This window comes from Callorhinchus milii, unplaced genomic scaffold, assembly GCF_018977255.1.
Source record: "Callorhinchus milii isolate IMCB2004 unplaced genomic scaffold, IMCB_Cmil_1.0 Scaffold4, whole genome shotgun sequence".
Taxonomy (NCBI): Eukaryota; Metazoa; Chordata; class Chondrichthyes; order Chimaeriformes; family Callorhinchidae; genus Callorhinchus; species Callorhinchus milii.
Genome location: NW_024704745.1, coordinates 33,341,678 through 33,358,464, shown reverse-complemented (window position 1 = coordinate 33,358,464; position 16,787 = coordinate 33,341,678). Strand labels below are relative to the sequence as shown.

Here is a 16,787-nt window from a genome sequence, read left to right as displayed (position 1 = left end):
CACTGGTACTCTCCAATATGCCTGATTTGATAGACTGTTCTTTATGTGTGACCTCAGATAGCGTGTTTCAACAAAAATCTTGACCATGCCTGGGTGGGAAGTGACAATCAAACAGGATTCTATCTTTACAATAACAACAACAAAATTACATTTGTATAGCACCTTTCACGTCAGGAGGACATCCCAAGGTGCTGGACAGACAGAGTTACGGACCCGAACTGGGGGTCGGGGGGGAGGAGAGTGGAGAGCAGGGGAGGGAGAGATCAAAAGCACAGTTGAAGAGGAGGGTGTTGAGATGGGTCTCGAAGGTGGCAAGGGAGGGGGTGAGGCGGAGGGACTGTGGGATGGAGGTCCAGAGGGTGGGGGCAGAGTGGCGGAAGTGGAGCGAGCGAGTCAGGATACGCGAAGCAGGCCGGAGCTCGCTGAATGGAGGGATTGAACAAGATGGTAGGGGGTTAGGAGGTTGCAGAGGTAGGGGAAGCAAGACTGTGGAGGGCTTTGAATGTGAGGACCAGGATCTTGAACTGTATCCTCTGTGTGATGGGAAGCCAGTGGAGATGGGTGAGGATGGGGGTGATAGGGTCACGGAGCCTAGTGCAGGAGAGGACATGGGCTGGATGATCTGCAGCTTGTGGAGGGAGTTTGCATAGTCGAGCCTCAATGTAATGAAAGCATGTATGAGGATTTCGGTGGTGTGAATCTTTAACTGACATCTCATACACTTTCAATGAGGACAGGGAACCCTGATTGATTATGCCCTGTGTTTTACAGTTTTACAGGTGTTTTACAGCACACATTTTTTGAGGCCTGAACTTTCACTGAGTCTTAAACTGTAAGAACATTTTGCCTTAAAATTTAAGATAGGGCAGAATTGTACAAACTTCTTAAATTCAGTATTAATTTGGAATCTGGTTTCTTTTTAAGAACTGAGGCTAACTGGCTCCCAAATTAAGGCTTTTAAGAATTCTTCACTATTATGTGGAATCCTACATTTTAGACAGAAGATGGTTAAATTATACAAATGTTCAGATCACCAAAGGTTACAACATCTTTCACCCATCTTCATTTCCTCCATTTCTAGTAGCAAATCTAAGGTGCCAAGAGAGCACTTACAAATGCTACCTAGAGTATTCAAGTCTAATTTACGGTTGTGCTATGTGCAAATGCTTTTGTACCAAGAGAATTAAAGGTGCCCCAAATTATATCATTAAGAGGAATAAAAAGAGGCACCTAAAGGTAACTAAAATTTCCTTGTTTACACATGAGTTTACACATGATTAGCATAAACCACAAATTTGATGGTATAAATAAATCCGCAATGTCTCTCCTCACTGCCATTGATTTTTATTTTTGTTACCCTTGCTCAGCCCCGACAGTGTCATAAGATGTAACTCAGCGACTGAATCCAATTTGGGCAGCATCCCCTCATCCTTCTCCACCCCTTCTTTCCTGAAATCCATTTACTCAAGCTCTGGCAGGCTGCTCCAGCAGTCGGAGATCGGGACCGCCAGGAGGTGAGAGTGGCCTGCAGGCTGTTTTGTAAATGTCGCCCTAACATTGCACATGTCCCTCGATGCTGGTGACTAACACACTGTAGCTATGTCAGTTGCTCAGCACTGTGTTTAATTCATGTCATACTTGCCCAGAGCGAATGAATATTTTGGAATTGCGTCACCCAGCTTACACCGTAAAACCATTTTTAATTTCATTCTAAATGAACTGGTATATAAGTACAGGAATAAGGAATGAATTTAATGAGGTTTGCTGTCCGAAAATATAAGAAGACAAGTTATAAAGAACCACAATTATCTCTTTATCCATTTATGTTATATAGTTTGTAAAAAATATATTTATTTAAACTGCAAATGCTGATAATGTTGTTTGTACCTACCAAGGATACCTACCACCTTGAAAAAAGCTAAATCTTATTTCTGCAATTTTTGTACAAAAAATGATCTAGACTAGAAAAATTACTTGTTGCTGCTACTTTGAAACCTTGGTCCAACCGCGCAATCATGCAAAACATATAATGCACTGTATAATACATTACATTACTAACAAAACATTGTGCCAAACAATACATACTATGCAAACCATACAATACATACCATACCGTGCACGCTGCATACCAAACTATACATACTATCGACCGTGTAATAATATATTGTCTTCCAGGAGTCCCTGCTCCATAAAATGGCTTCATTCTGGATCCATGCTAAATTCTTTTTCTCTTGTAGCAGTTGATTCTGTGGTTACTCATCAGACTGAGGTCCTTTTTTGTTTAATTCAGTTAAAATCCTGCAAGAGAATCTAGAATCTTATTGCCGTTTCTTTTCCACATGCAGTTATCAAAGCTGGTCATGTTGAGTAACGAAGAACACTGGGGAGGTTAATTTGCACTCTCCTGTTCATAATTGTTTGAGCTTTAAAGGCATGACTTTCTCAGGACATTTAGAGTGTGAATCTGCCAAGAAACATCTGGCATAAAAAAACAGACTGTCTTGTTTTTCCAAGCAATGGATAAGGTTGACTTGGGGGTGGGGAGGAGAGAGATGTCAGAGTTCTAAATATTTTGGTAACACTAAAAGAGAAAGTGAGACTATCTGAAGTAAAAGTTCAGGAGGAAACATTATCATATACTACAGATTGATCAACAGTCGCGGGCAATTCTTGCTGCTCTATTTATGCTGCACTGCGTTCCTGCGAATTTAAAGTGTTTAAAATATCATGTTTATTTCATTAAGGAAATGGAGCAGTGTCTGTAGCACTAACAAGTCTGTACCCCGAGTAAAGATAAAAATGTAGTGATGCATAGATAAAATCCATTTTAACATTAACATGACACTTTGAGGAATAACTCATGCCTGTACAAGGATATGGAGGCTTCCACATTAGGATGAGAGACTTGCCCAGAACATGTTTGAAATGCAATGTAGGAAGAGCTTATTCGTGTAAAGTTTTAAAAAATAATAATAATCCTTGCATTTGAAATAGCACCTTTCACATCAGGAGGACATCTCAAAGTGCTTCACAGAATATACTGAAAATTGCAGTAACAGTGTATTATAGGCAACCATGGCAGTCAATTTGCGCACGGTAATGTCCCACAGACAGCCATGAAGTGAATGACCAGTTTTATTTTTTGCAACAATCAAAGTAAAATTTGTGCAGTGGTCCAGAGATACTGTTAGTTTTGTTAAGATGTCTGTCAGTGAGCATGCAGCTAACCCTCACAGTGGCTGACTCCCTGGTGTGGCTGTTGAGTAGTGTCAGGTGAGTGGTTGAGTGGGGGGGTTCAACCAGGGAACAGTTAATGTGTTAAATATCACACCGTCGCTAAATTCAGTGTATATGTTAATTAGCAGGTAGATGATAATTAACACATCAAAACATGGCAGTCTATAGATTTGTGTGTTTTAATTGGCAAATGTAACTGCAAGGTGATGATTTGAGCGTGGTGACTGGCTCACAAGATACCTGGTGCAATCACCCTGACACTGAATGGATGGTTTCAAGCCATTTGTGCATATTACCAGCACCAAGGAGGTGTAACAGCTTTTTTCAGTAAGACCTGGCAGGCCCCCAACTGGAGCTGGCATCAGACCAAGCAAGGCGTATGTGCTGCACGAATGGCCTAAGGGAATACCTATGATTTGGGAAGGGAATGTGAATTACTGTAGAGGGAGCATCCTGATTTCCTTCCCGAGCCTCGTTGCTGCGTAAACACCATATGGATAATTAGTGGGACCTGAGAGGTCGAGCAAGTCGTTCTTGAACCATCTGCCTGTAAATGGTTGGTTGTATTTCTTTATGAAGTGCAGCTTTAAGCACAGCATTTATGCCGATTGACCCGACTGATACTGGATCATCTCAGACACATCATGTCAGCAGCTGCTTTGACGTGTTGTGGCAAGGTGTTGCTTCTGGTATCACTCTGCTTGTTATGACATGGAGCTTCCCTTGCTGTAGAAAGTCCACACTGTCAGAGCAAGAGCTCTCCATTGGAAAATTTGGTCAGCTCTTGTCTTAACAGTTTCAATGTTCCCAGTTACTTTTTATCAGTGTTTTGAAGGAGAGTGCACAAACTAGATTTGTTATTTGTATAATTGCTATCAGATTATGATCTGCTTTCCCTGGTTCGCTCATGGTGTGGGAGAGTGGGAGGGGAGTTCACTGTAGGTTTTATATCTTCTACTGTGTCCGCCTGTCCTTGAATGGTAACACTGGGAACGTCGTGCTGTGTAAGGCACTTTTAGCAGTAAGTAACCATAGTACATAAAAATAGGTGATGTTTAATTTAGCTTATGTTGGTATTACCCGTTTCAAACATGGTTCTTTACCAGAGGATCTTTCCGGTGATCAGGAGCAAAATATTGGATCTTCAATAGCTGGGAGAAATGTCAAAATAGGCCAACAAAAGGTCCTCCATGAACAGGGATGTAGAACAGTGTAAAAATGTATTTGGTTGCTTAAGAAGATAGTTCAACTGAAGGTGTCACACAGTGACATACAACACAGTGACACGCAACAATCTCAGTGACTGAAGGGAAGATATTCATCACATTCAATAATCTGTGGAAGAGGCCCAAAAGGATAGCTTCTGTGTCTGGTAAGTACATTTATACTGCATATATTTTGTGGTATCATTCATTTTATTCAGTGATCAGACTTATGTAATTAAGTTAACTTGATATCAACAACATTATGAATGTTTGCCACCTTTGTAATATTCATCGTCCTCTTCGTATTTGCAATCTCAAAACCTGAATAGAAAATTGTTTGTCAAAACTAGTGCAGTGTTTTTTCAGAACAATGGGTTCACAGATAGTGCTTTTTCAAAAGTTTAGAGCATTTATCCATACTTAAGGATAAATAAGTATGGATGTCCTGAGACAAGGAAGCTCTCAAAGTGCTGAACGGGGGGTTGGGGGGGGACTTTGATGGAATGAAGAGGGAAAAAACACTGAAATTGAAAGATCTCTGGAGATGATGACAACAACTTGCATTCTCGGAGCTGGGGGTGGGGTGTGGGGGTGGCTGGTGACCGTAAGCACGATCAAAAAGGAAGGTCTTTAGGCGGGATTTTAAGGTGGGGAGGGAAGGGGCAAGGCAGAAAGATTGAGGGAGAGAGAGTTCCAGAGTTTTGGGGCATGCTGGCTGAACGCACGGCCACCGATGGTAGAATGGAGGGCATAAGAGACAAACAGGAGGCAGGAGCCAGCCAAGCGGAGGCAGCGGGTGGTGAAGCGGGGATAAGCAGGTCAGATAGATAGGGAGGTGCGAGGGCATGAAAGGATTTGAAAACGAGTAAGGGGAGTCCTGTAGCTCAGTGGTTAGAGCACTCGCCTTGCAAGCGAGACACTTGGGTTCATTTCCAGGCAGGGCGAAACCTTTCCTTATTCCACACGCCTAATAATAATCCCTCCAAAACACAACAATAATAAATTGGTCATTTTCAATCCACGGCTGTTGTGGGACATTGCTGTGCGCAATTGGCTGCCGCGTTTCACCCACAAATATACAGTCAATTCACTTTACAACATATTCTGTGTAGTGCTTTGAGATGTCGAGAAGATGTAAAAAGCGCTATATCAAATGCAAGAATTATTGTTATTATTATCTTGAAATAGATCCGTTCGGTAATAGGGAGCCAGTGGAGCCTGGCAAGGACTGGTGTGATGGGGGTACAGGGTTTCATGCGGGTGAGTATCCTGGCGGTGGAGTTTTGGATTAATTGAATTTTGAGTATGGTGGAGCTGGGAATACTAGTGAGGAGAGCATTGGAATAGTCCAACCGGGAAATGACGAAGGCGTGGACGAGGGTTTCAGCTGCTTTCGTTGTGAGATATGGATGGAGGTGGACAATGTGGCAGAGGTGGAAAAAAGCGATCCTGGTCGGGGAACGGATGTGTGGTAGAAAGCAAATCTGGGGATCGAACCTGACGCCTAAGTTGCGCACGGATTTGGAGAGTCTGAGGGAGAGCCCGGGTAGATTGAGGAGTTCAGACCTGCAGGAGAGAAGACGTTGACGGGAGCCAAAGAGCATGGCTTCTGTCTTGCCAACAATTCAGCTGCAGGAAATTTGGGCTCATCCAGGCCTTGATTTCGTCCATCAAGCTGACAGGACATCAGTGGGCTGGGAGTGCAACTGGAGGAGGTGATGTAGATTTGGGTGTCATTCGCATATATGTGGAAGTTGACCCATGTCTGCGGATGACATCACCGAGAAAGAGCATGCAGATGAAAAAAACAAGTGTGTCAAGTATGGAGCCTTGGGGTACCCCATGGATGACCAGGCAGGGGTAAGAGGAAAAACCATTGTCCGAGATGAAGTGCTAGCGGTTGGTTAAGTAGGACCTGAACTATATGAGTGGGATCCCACTAAGTTGGGAGGAGAGGCAGTGGAGGACAATGGCATGGTCGACTGTCGAACACAACAGAGAGGTTCAGAAGGAAGATGAGGCAGAGGGAACCCTGGTCACAAAGAGAGAGGATGTGGTTTGTTACTTTGATGAGCGCTGTTTCTGAGCTGTGGGATGCACGGAAACCGGACTGGACGGGTTCCAGCAGGGAGTGGAGGGAGAGGTCTGGGTGATGTTGGTTTGGAACAACGCGTTCCAGAGCTTTGGCCAGGAAGGGCAGGTTTTAAATGGTATGGTAATGCCCGAGGTTGAAGGGATTGACAGTAGGTTTTTTAAGGAGGGGAGTGATGACAGCTGTTTTGAGGGGGCGTGAGACTGATCCTGAGCAGAAGGACTGAATTATGGTGTCTGCCAGCAGTGGGCAAAGGAGGGGGAGTTGAGCGATCAGCAGCTAGGTCAGGAGGGGGTCGAAGCAGCAGGTGGTGGGTTTCATCTCGGTGATGGAGGATGAGAGAAAGGAAGGAGAGATAGGGGTAAAGGAGTGTAGGATGGGACCCGTGGGAGGAGGAGTGGGTGATGGAGAAATGGGGTGAGTGGGGTGGGGAGACATGGGGCAGGGGGAGGTGGTGGTCAGGCGGATGTTACCTATCTTGGATAGAAAGAAATCCAAGACCTCTTCGTACTTGCATTAGATGTTAGGATCAAGGGTGCTTGATGGGGCGGGTGGAGGAGGTGGTGGGTGGTGCCACCACTGACAATTTGCTTTCAGGCTCTTTGTTGGCTGAAAAAATGGTGATAAAGTACAACAAAGGGTCAGAAAGCAAAATGTCAGGGGTGCGGGAAAACCCTTCGGGATTGCACATTTTTCACACTTTGTTAGCAAACTTTGCATATTATTGTTGTAGTGAATCTCACAGTTTCAGTCGCACACCAATATCCCTATTTATATTTATCTTCACTTTGTTAATACTTCATTTGGCCATTAGTGGGATGTTGCTGTGCCACCAAATGGCTGGCGAGTTTGCCTACAAACAAACAATCACTACACAAGACAGCAAGTCCCAGCCGAGTGCTTTGAGATGCTCTATGTGATAAGCTCTATATCAAATGGAAAGATTATTATTTTCAACACTATTGTGTATTTTGGGGCTGACCCTGCAGAAGTCCTACAACAGAATCTGGTTAAAATGTTATTCAAGCTGTATGTTGTTTAGTAACGTTTATTGCATCTGTTTGGTAATGAAGAAAGCTTATTTTATATGTTGTTGCAGTAAAAAATATCAGATTTTGATTTATTTATCGTGTAAAGTAAACCTTGATTCTTATTATTTTTGCGATCGATTATTTTTCTATCTTTTAATGTAATATGCACCACAGACGCGTTACCTCTCGCCCGCTGTGCATTGCTTCACAGTCTGCAGTCCTCTGGCTCTTGTGGTGCCTTTGTCCTCTGAGCTCTCATTTTGCAAAGTTATACACCTAGAGCAAAGCTTTGAGTCTACCAGGTTAGTATGGCCAGAGTTCAAAGTAAAAATGCAAATCATGCTAATATTATGGTGCCCATTCAAATGCACTTTGAAATCATTTATTTTTGTAAGAAAAGAAAATAGGGGACGATATTGAAGCCCAACATGTAACAGTAAAATATTGTCCAGGGGACGAGAGGGGAGAAAGAGGAATAGTACGCAGGCATCATCAGAGTAAGTAAAAATTGCAAATGAATCCATTGGTTGATGCTGTTTACTTAAAGCTGTGTTTAACACTGGAGATGAAAATGCCAGATTTGCGAACTAGAATGTTTGATCATTTCCAGTTTTCTGCTTTACAGACTGAAAAATTCCTCGGCTGAAAAAAACTCAGAACTCTCAGCCACTGCGGATTTCTGATGCCATCATTGTTTTCTAGTTATCNTTTTTAATCGCATTTTATTCAAATAACCCATTAACCATCTAAGCTTGATGGCTTCCAGTGTACCAAAGTCATATTTTTAACCCCACTGTGTAGATATTGTGAAGTGTGGTCACTATAGTAGGAACAAGCAGCATGAATCAGAGGTGGATGAGCTACTTAAATAGTCGCTGATTGCAGTGGCATACCCAAATGACCAACAGTGGGTCATGAGGAGGGATTATACAGGGCAGTGACCTCGCCCAGAGCAAGGACGAATAGCGACCTCTGGCCCCAGAGCGAAGTAGTGACCAGGAGAAACACTCCTCAGATAGGGGCCACTCCACTGGGCCATACCACAAACAGAAGGTTTGAGGGTCTGTGGATGGAGCATTGTCACTTCATAATATGAGCCAGTTTCACATTTAAGGTGAGTCTGGTGAGGTGCAGCTAAGAGCACTGATGTCCCCAGCATTTGGGGCTGCTCCACACTTGTTAGTTTGTAAAGAAAACATCTTTGATTATTTTTAACAGAAGACAGCAGCCAGCAACACTTAGTGGCAAGAGTAATCTCATCTAAATGACTAGAACCTTGTTGGCCTTGAAGAAAAAGAGCATATTAAGAATACTTATAATTTAAATACGTTTCCAAAGGCTGAATGATTTGGCTAGTTGTGTTCTTGTGTTTCAGTATGTAAGCAATTTAAAAACTATATTTTGGGTCTTAAAGTATCTAGGGGTAGGACTAGTTTCATATAATGCAAATGTTACTTGACAGATTTCCAAATAAAACCTAAATAGTATAACACAGCAGTTGCTCTCAGAGCGTGCTACATTCAGACATTGTGTGCCATTTTCAACCATTACTTTATCATCAATGCCAGATCAGTTGTATTGTAATTGAACATTGAAAACACTGCTTATTTTACTAGTGTTTTGCCAGCTAGGGCTGATATATTTACTTGTTATAACATTGCCATTAAACAGGAAGAATATTTCTGTTATGATTATCAGTTATTGAACATGTGGAGTCCTGTAGCTCAGTGGTTAGTGCACTCGCTTTGCAAGTGAGAGACCTGAGTTCAATTCCAGGCAGAGGGTGAAACCTTGGGCAAGTTTCCTTACTCCACACAGAGCCTAATAATAATCCCTCCAAAACAAAACAATAATAAATTGGTCATCTTTAATCTACGACTGTTTGTGGGACATTGCTGTGCGCAATTGGCTGCCTCGTTCGCCCACAAATATACAGTCAATTCACTTTACAGTGTGTGTTCTGTGAAGCGCTTTGGGACGTCCTCCCGACTTGAAAAGCGCTATATCAAATGCAAGGATTATTATTATTATTATTATTATGCTGTAGCTATGCTGTGTCACTCTGAAAGTATTAATATGCACAACCGAACCTGAATGTCAAAGCAAATCCTAGTCCATTTTTATAATACTTTGGTGTCCTGCAGAAGCCATAGATGGAAGCATATTGCTGAATTTCTACCTGTGACAATATTTTTGTGGAATTCACATAAAGGCGGAAGCACTAATTAGGTGTTGATCACTTAATAAACTCCCTGAACAACACAGTGTTCCCTCCACGGAGCCGCCACAGGTGCCAGTGTGGCTCAGCTGACACCTCTCACTTCGACTCTGAAGGTTGACAGTTAAAGCCCCTTATTGGGATTTGAAGCTTAAGTCCAGGCTGACACTACATTGCAGTGCCGAGGGACACTGGACTGTCAGACTCATTTCACCGTTCAAATGTACAGTAAATAATGGGAAGCGCTTTGAGACGTTTCAACAATGTGATTAAATGTTACATCAAACGCGAGGTTTATTATAACACAGCCAATGTGCCCTGCATTGAGCTCCCTCGTGTAATGCAGCCAATTCTCCCTTCACTACATAATAACATTGCAGTAAACATTTTGGTAAAGAGTTAAGGGGGGAGGGAAGGTGTCCCAAAGAGCAGCTGACAAGATAGCCTTAAGGCAGATTTTGAAGTGGAACGAGAGAAAGGGCAAAACGCAGGATGGTGTTCCAGAGATCAGGGGTAAAAAGGCTGGCAAATTTACTCCTGCTCTCATATTTTGATATAATTTATCCTGTTTATTGCCATTTTAGAGCCTCTTTGAGATTAGGTTTTTGTCAAGGTTGAAGCAGTTCCAACAAAACAGCATACAAAGTAAGTAAACAAAGTGAAACATGTTCACGCTTTCCCGTAATAAATCACTTGCTCTGATTTCTGAACGAGTCGTTTAACCTTCGCTCATAAATTTTGCAACAATTTAACAATTCCCATGCTTGAGTTTATTTCCTTTCAGGAAATTCTATTTTCATTGTTATTTGCCAGTAATTTCATTTTNAAAAAATAAAGTTAGCTTTGTAAAATCGCTTACTATTCTGCATTTTGACCTGGAAATAAATTCACTGACTTCTGATTCTGAACTTAATATGGATATTTCCTCAGCAGTGACCGAGGACTGAACATTCTGTCTTTTTAGCACATAGTGATTAAGTCTGTAAGTGACCATAGACAATGTAGACAGACAGCAGGAATAACCAACCAGGTGTCGTCTACATGGGCGTTTCATTAGATTTACATCCTGTCTGGATGTGATATAAGGCTGTGTTTGTAACTGCTCAGGGCAAATCTTATTTCCCCTGCTCCTTTAAATCTCAGTGGACATTGTCCTGTATCCCATTTTAGTCATCTTTTATGCCAAGCAGATTCTGTAAGTTTAAAGGAAGATTTAATAGTCTGTGACTGGAGAGTGATTGCTTATTCTCAGAGTTCAGATCCATTTGAGGGAAGGCGCAGCAGAAGGTACAGCAAAGACAACATAACATAGCAAGTCTCAGCTTGATTTGCATTGTAGGTGGAAAGATTTCAGGTCCTTGCTCGGAAGGGTGGATGATTACAACACTAACACGCGCTGGAAACCTGCGTGGTGATTGTAGCGATCTTTCATTGCTGCTATCAGTGAGCTTGACCAGACACATTCTGTGGAATGCATTTCTAATGCTAATAAAGCAGAGCTGAAGTGGCTGATTTAATGGAAATTGTACGGATTCAGCTAGATCCAGTAAATGTGGAGATAATGGGGTGGTTTGGCTTTTGACAGCATGGCCAATCCACATTTCTCAACATGGACAGCAATGCACTGATGTTTATGTAAAGGTAATTTTTTTGCATTGTTATAAGCACTGTGAGTCATTGTAGCAGGTTTATGTTTTCCTATATGTAACCTAAGCAGGACAATTCCATTGCTGATATAACAAGTGTTCTTATCAGCGATTGTTGTATTGCCGTCTTTTAATTTATTTCGCAATTCCCCCTTCTTCTGTCTCTTTCTGTCACTGTGATTCTTTAGCAGGAGAGTGCGTCAACTGGAACTACAGATTCTTGCAACAACTGCAGGTGTATCAAATACTAGGCATGTCTCTGCAGATATGGGAATGGGAAACGTGCTTCCCATCCCCCATCCCATCTGTTGTGTGTTGATATGAAATGAGCCCTTGTGTTGGTCTGGCTGAAAGTAATGAGATTTATGATTCATAAGGAAGGAAGAGTAAGCAAGGACTTGTAGTCTCTGCAAGGAGGGATCTCAAAACATAAACTTTGCTCACCTTGCTGTATGCCGTACCAATAGAGCTTTTTTGTAAACACAGGAAAGGATCTGAAATTGAAGCGCAGTTTGTCTGAGCTTGGCTGCACTCCAGATGTGTTCCACTGGCTTTTGGCAGAGTGCTTGTTTTTTTGGGAAGATGGGAAAAAACAATAGAAGTCTACCCATCCTCCCAAAATATACTCATTCCTTGTGAATGCACAGTTACATTCAGAACTCTGCAGTTCGTGTACTGTCCCGCACCAGGCTTCGCGACCACATCACTCCCACCCTCGCTCACCTCCACTGGCTCCCCATCCCCCAGAGGATTGATTTCAAGATCCTCATCCTCACCTACAAGGCCATTCACGGCCTTGCTCCCTCCTACCTCTCCAACCTACTATCCCCCTACCTACCTGCCCGTACCCTCCGTTCCTCTGGCTCCGGTCTGCTCCACGTCCCCCGCCCCAACCGCCCTACCATCGGTGGTCGGGCCTTCAGCCTCTCAGCCCCAGGCTCTGGAACTCCACCCCCCAGTGCCTTCGCCGCCTCCTCCCTCTCCTCCTTCAAGGCCGGTCTCAAAACCTTTCTCTTTGACCGAGCCTTCAGCTCCCCTCTCGACTCTCTTCCCCCTCCTCGCTCCCTCCCTTCCCTCCCCTCACCCTGACCATCTCCCCCTCCTTGCTCCCTCCCTTCCCTCCCCTCACCCTGACCATTTCCCCCCTCCTCGCTCCCTCCCTTTCCTCCCCTCACCCTGACCATTTTCCCCTGCTCGGGTCATGACCCAACTGTGCAGCGCCTTGGGACGTCCTCCTGACGTGAAAGGCGCTTTATAAATGAAATCTTGTTGTTGTTGTTGTTGTACATTGGTGAACTATGTTGTTTTCATATGACTCAAAAAAATGCCGAAAGATGCAGATATGACTGGATGATAAGTACCTCTTTAGAAAAGGAATTACTTACAAGTGAATCAAGAGTTACCTGATATATTTACAAGTGCAAATGGATTGTAAAAATCACCTTTCAATTTAGCCGTTTGTGTACAGAGGCCTTCTGAGAAAGCATCAACTGTGAATATTGTCATCTGTGCAGGTCTGTACAGTTAGTTCAACTCTGAGAGATGAAATCTACATTGATTATTTCCGCGAGGAATTTCCAGCAGTTTTGCTTGTACAACAGATATTAAGCTTCAGCTCCAAGAACTGCCTTATGGTTTCTCCCTTAGGACGTAAATGGGTGTCAAAGAGATTATCGTTGCAAATGGCTTTGTTGTCTCAATCTAACCGAATCGCAGAAGTCACTAATTCTGGGTCAGATTTTCACTTGGTACATAGAGGAGGTTAGTTGCAATGCAATTGGTGTTAATAGTTAATCCAACCACTGCTTCAAGGCGAGTATACCCATCTGTGCTCTTTCAACTCCACTGTTGACTTCACGTGGTTTAGCATCTCCAGAAACAGAGAAAAACATATGGTTTAAAGCTGCAGAAATTCAATGAAGAAAAGGAACTGGTGCAAAAGGGATGAGATCAAGCTTATAGACTGAGGAAAGACAGAGGAAAACTTAGGAGATGTAACATTACCCTCCAAGGGGTGATACCTAGACATGGATTTGGTCACTGATATTCTTGTAGAGCAGTTCCTGCATGTGGATCTGTTTCCTTCACTCAGTTCAATCTATTCTGTTCCAAAAGAGAGCAGAAAGTGTATATTACACACAGCAGTAGTAATAATAGCTCAATTTGTAAGGTTTCAGCACAGCTTTCTCCAATTACTACAGGTCCCCAAGATCATTCTAAAGAACATAAAGATGTGAGTTGGTGAAATACTCTGTGATGTACTAGCTATAAACATTAAGGTGTTTTAGCCACTCGAGTCCTGGAATATGGAGTAAAGTTATTGAACGGAACACTTTGACAGAAACATGGGAGGTTGTGTCAATAGCCTGTCAATTGAACAGGATAGGCTGACAAACCTGAGCTCCTGAAGACCTTTCTTAAGTGGTTTAAAAACAGAACTAGAAATTATGTACAAAGGTTTGGAATATAATGCTAGAAAATGGCAGAGGAGATCAAACTCCATTATGTAAATCAGACTTGCTATAAATGTATATTCTTGGTTTGATCTGAACCTGTTTCCTCAAACATTACACACCCCATTGGAGCCCATAACCTCTGTTAGTCTGAAACTTTTACATTTAAGTTTGTGTTACTTTTGGCTCTATCCAATGCTTCCTTCACTCAATGTCAATAAACTAATAATTCAATAATCCCTAGCGTTCAAATATAGCTATGAATTTAAGGCTTTGTTTAACATGTATGTAAAACACTTATTCTCTTTTTTATTTACATTTCAGTGATGGTGAAGGCATGAGGAGGACCCTCTCTGGCTGCAGTACAGAATCTTTGATTGGAGGTGGGATTCTTCTCACCCCTCGTCGGGTCTCGTGGCGTCAGCGTATCTTCCTACGAGTTGCTTCACCAATGAACAAATCTTCTGCAGCCATGCAGCAGAAAGGTAGTCTGGAAGGTATGGAACACAGTTGTTGCAGAAATTGTATAATTATCCTGCAGTGGTATTTTGGTATGAGAAACAACTTGGAACGAACACAGCACGGATATGTCACCAAGACCTGCGGTGGTCCTCATGAAATATGGTAAAGTATGAATGCTCAGTTGTAACTTTTTTTGGTCCTGACGGATGTCTGGCACATGCAGAAACCCTTCATTCTGCTTAGTGGTGGTGGGTGGGGGGTTGGTAGTCGCACAGGTCAGACACCAGAGTGACTTCCAAAAAATGATGGTACCTGAAGACTATTGTTAACTCTGTAAAGAGGATTGAAGGTTATAAGGATGAGTATACACAAATCATTCCAGCTACAAGAAAGAATTGTTGCTCAATGGATAGGAATGTTTGTCCCAGCTATGGGCAGGAGGATGATGCCTATCCTCTCATGCATTTCATGCTGAGCTGTATTGCTCACTTAGAGCCCTAAAGGAGCCTGCTTGTCAGCTATTGAGGGCATAAACCTGTGCTGACGGTGTCAAATGACCTGCTAGTGACTTTACTCCTTGTTTGGGCAAGGAGGAAGGTCAGTGAAGTGTCCTTGGGCTTGAGATGGCTGAAGAGTGATATGCTTGGGAAAGGATTCTAAGAGGTGATGGCAGACCAGCCAGCCTACCTATCAGCAAGACTATGGGTGCAAACAGTTCACTGGGGGCAGGGATTCTTCCTGCTCAACTTCATTAACCCAGCACCCTAAATGCTAATGGATAGGTTGGTCCTAGCTGGCCAAGAATGTTACATTCAATAACAGACTATGTGGTTTTAGCAGGTTAAAATGCAGCAATAGACCAACACACATTCTGGGATCCCCAAGTCTTGGCCCCTGGCCAACCTATGTCTAATACTTTTGTTTTAGATAAATGGGGTAAATTATATGTATATATGGTATATATTGTTATATATGGTAAATTATATCGGTATGTACATTACAGTATATATTGTTATATATATGGTAGATAATATTGGTATGTATATATGGTATATATTGTTATATATGTGCTAGATAATATTGGTATGTATATATGGTATATATTGTTATATATATGGTAGATAATATTGAGGTACAAACACTTGTTTTTGCAGATCATTTTGACGGCATTGATCTGCCACCTCTTTCTCCTCTTGCACCTGCCGTGCAGGAGGACCCCCTGGCAACTCTGCTGGCAGAGGATGACTTGCTGGTTGGAGATAGGAAGAAGCGCTCCTCTGATCAGCTCCGCATCATGTGGAGGAAAGCCATTTGCCAACAGATCCTCTTACTTCGGATGGAGAAGGAGAATCAAAGGCTGGAAGGTTAGTTATGTCAAAAACATATGTGTCAAGGATTGCCATTAAATATCTCTCGTGGACGTTAAACAAGTCAGCTTCAAAATGTGATTTAGGGAAATTGTTTCCCCATCACAGTTCTGCCTTCTTTTATTGAATGACTAAACTTCAATGGGTTGATGAAGAAAGCCATGTCATTGGCAGTGTTTTAAGTAAGTTGCAGCATGAACTTTAAGAGCAATGTCGAGATTCCTCAAAAGTGTCATTTTTCTTACAGAAGTACAAGTTGTTCTACCTCTCCCTCTTTGATATATCACATGATCTGAATTATGGAGAAATTATAGTTGTGGAATGCCCTTTAGAGGTGCAGTATTTAAATATAAACCTGAATGAGGTCAGCACAAATGTCTCCAAACTTTACTCAAAATAACAAAAGATCTTTATTTTTTTGTTCACAGATGACAGGTCATTTTTTCAATATAAATTTAATGTGTTAAATTTTTTTCTATGTTTCTCCCCACTCTGCTCCTGGTTCCCACATTCTTCTTGCTGGGGTGTGGTTCCAAAGGTGCTGGTTGGCCCCCTCCCTTAGTGCCCCGTGTTCATGTATGAACATTGGCAGTGACTATCAGCGGGATCGCTCTGTTGAGGCATTGCACTTGAGCCTGACCTACCCCCACATGGCTACCACACACTCACACAGCTAGTAGTGGGTCCTGTACGGACATCAGGTGCAGAACCCCTGGCATGTTTTCTCCTCGCACAACACTGGTAAGGGCGAGGACAGTTTAGCCTCTCCAGCTGAGTCCAGCAAACTCAGCACAGAATGGGATTCAAATCAACAAGTTCCTGGTCAGTATGCTGCGACTCTTAGCAACTAAACATCAGGGCATAATTCTTAAGAAGTCTAATGAATGTGATCCTCAATTAATCTGTCAGACACTGTTTAATGATACATCTTGATATAAAGCAAAAGCCCTATGTTTCTTCCTCAGAGTGTTACTGATTTCAGCAATGACCTGTTGTGGTAAAATCCTTACAATCTCCTGGTCAGGACAGTGATCTTAAAAGTCAATTGCTGGGATATTGGGACAGTGAAGCTTGGC

The 16,787-nt window shown here is 42.6% G+C and overlaps 1 protein-coding gene across 6 annotated transcripts in view; it reads left to right on the top strand.

Annotated features, from left to right (window-relative positions):
• The window catches only part of tbc1d4 (TBC1 domain family, member 4), a 139,992-nt gene that overhangs the window by 101,830 nt on the left and 21,375 nt on the right, over positions 1 to 16,787 (top strand). For 2 of the 6 annotated variants that reach the window (XM_042334375.1, XM_042334374.1), the window contains exons 12-14: positions 1,368 to 1,514; positions 14,207 to 14,379; positions 15,499 to 15,708. In XM_042334375.1, the coding sequence (XP_042190309.1) occupies positions 1,368 to 1,514; positions 14,207 to 14,379; positions 15,499 to 15,708 (530 nt within the window). Of the gene's footprint in view, positions 1 to 1,367; positions 1,515 to 4,133; positions 4,610 to 5,685; positions 5,703 to 11,361; positions 11,425 to 14,206; positions 14,380 to 15,498; positions 15,709 to 16,787 lie in introns of those variants that run through there. The other 4 variants (XM_007890744.2, XM_007890745.2, XM_042334377.1 and 1 more) reach the window with 4 other exon arrangements.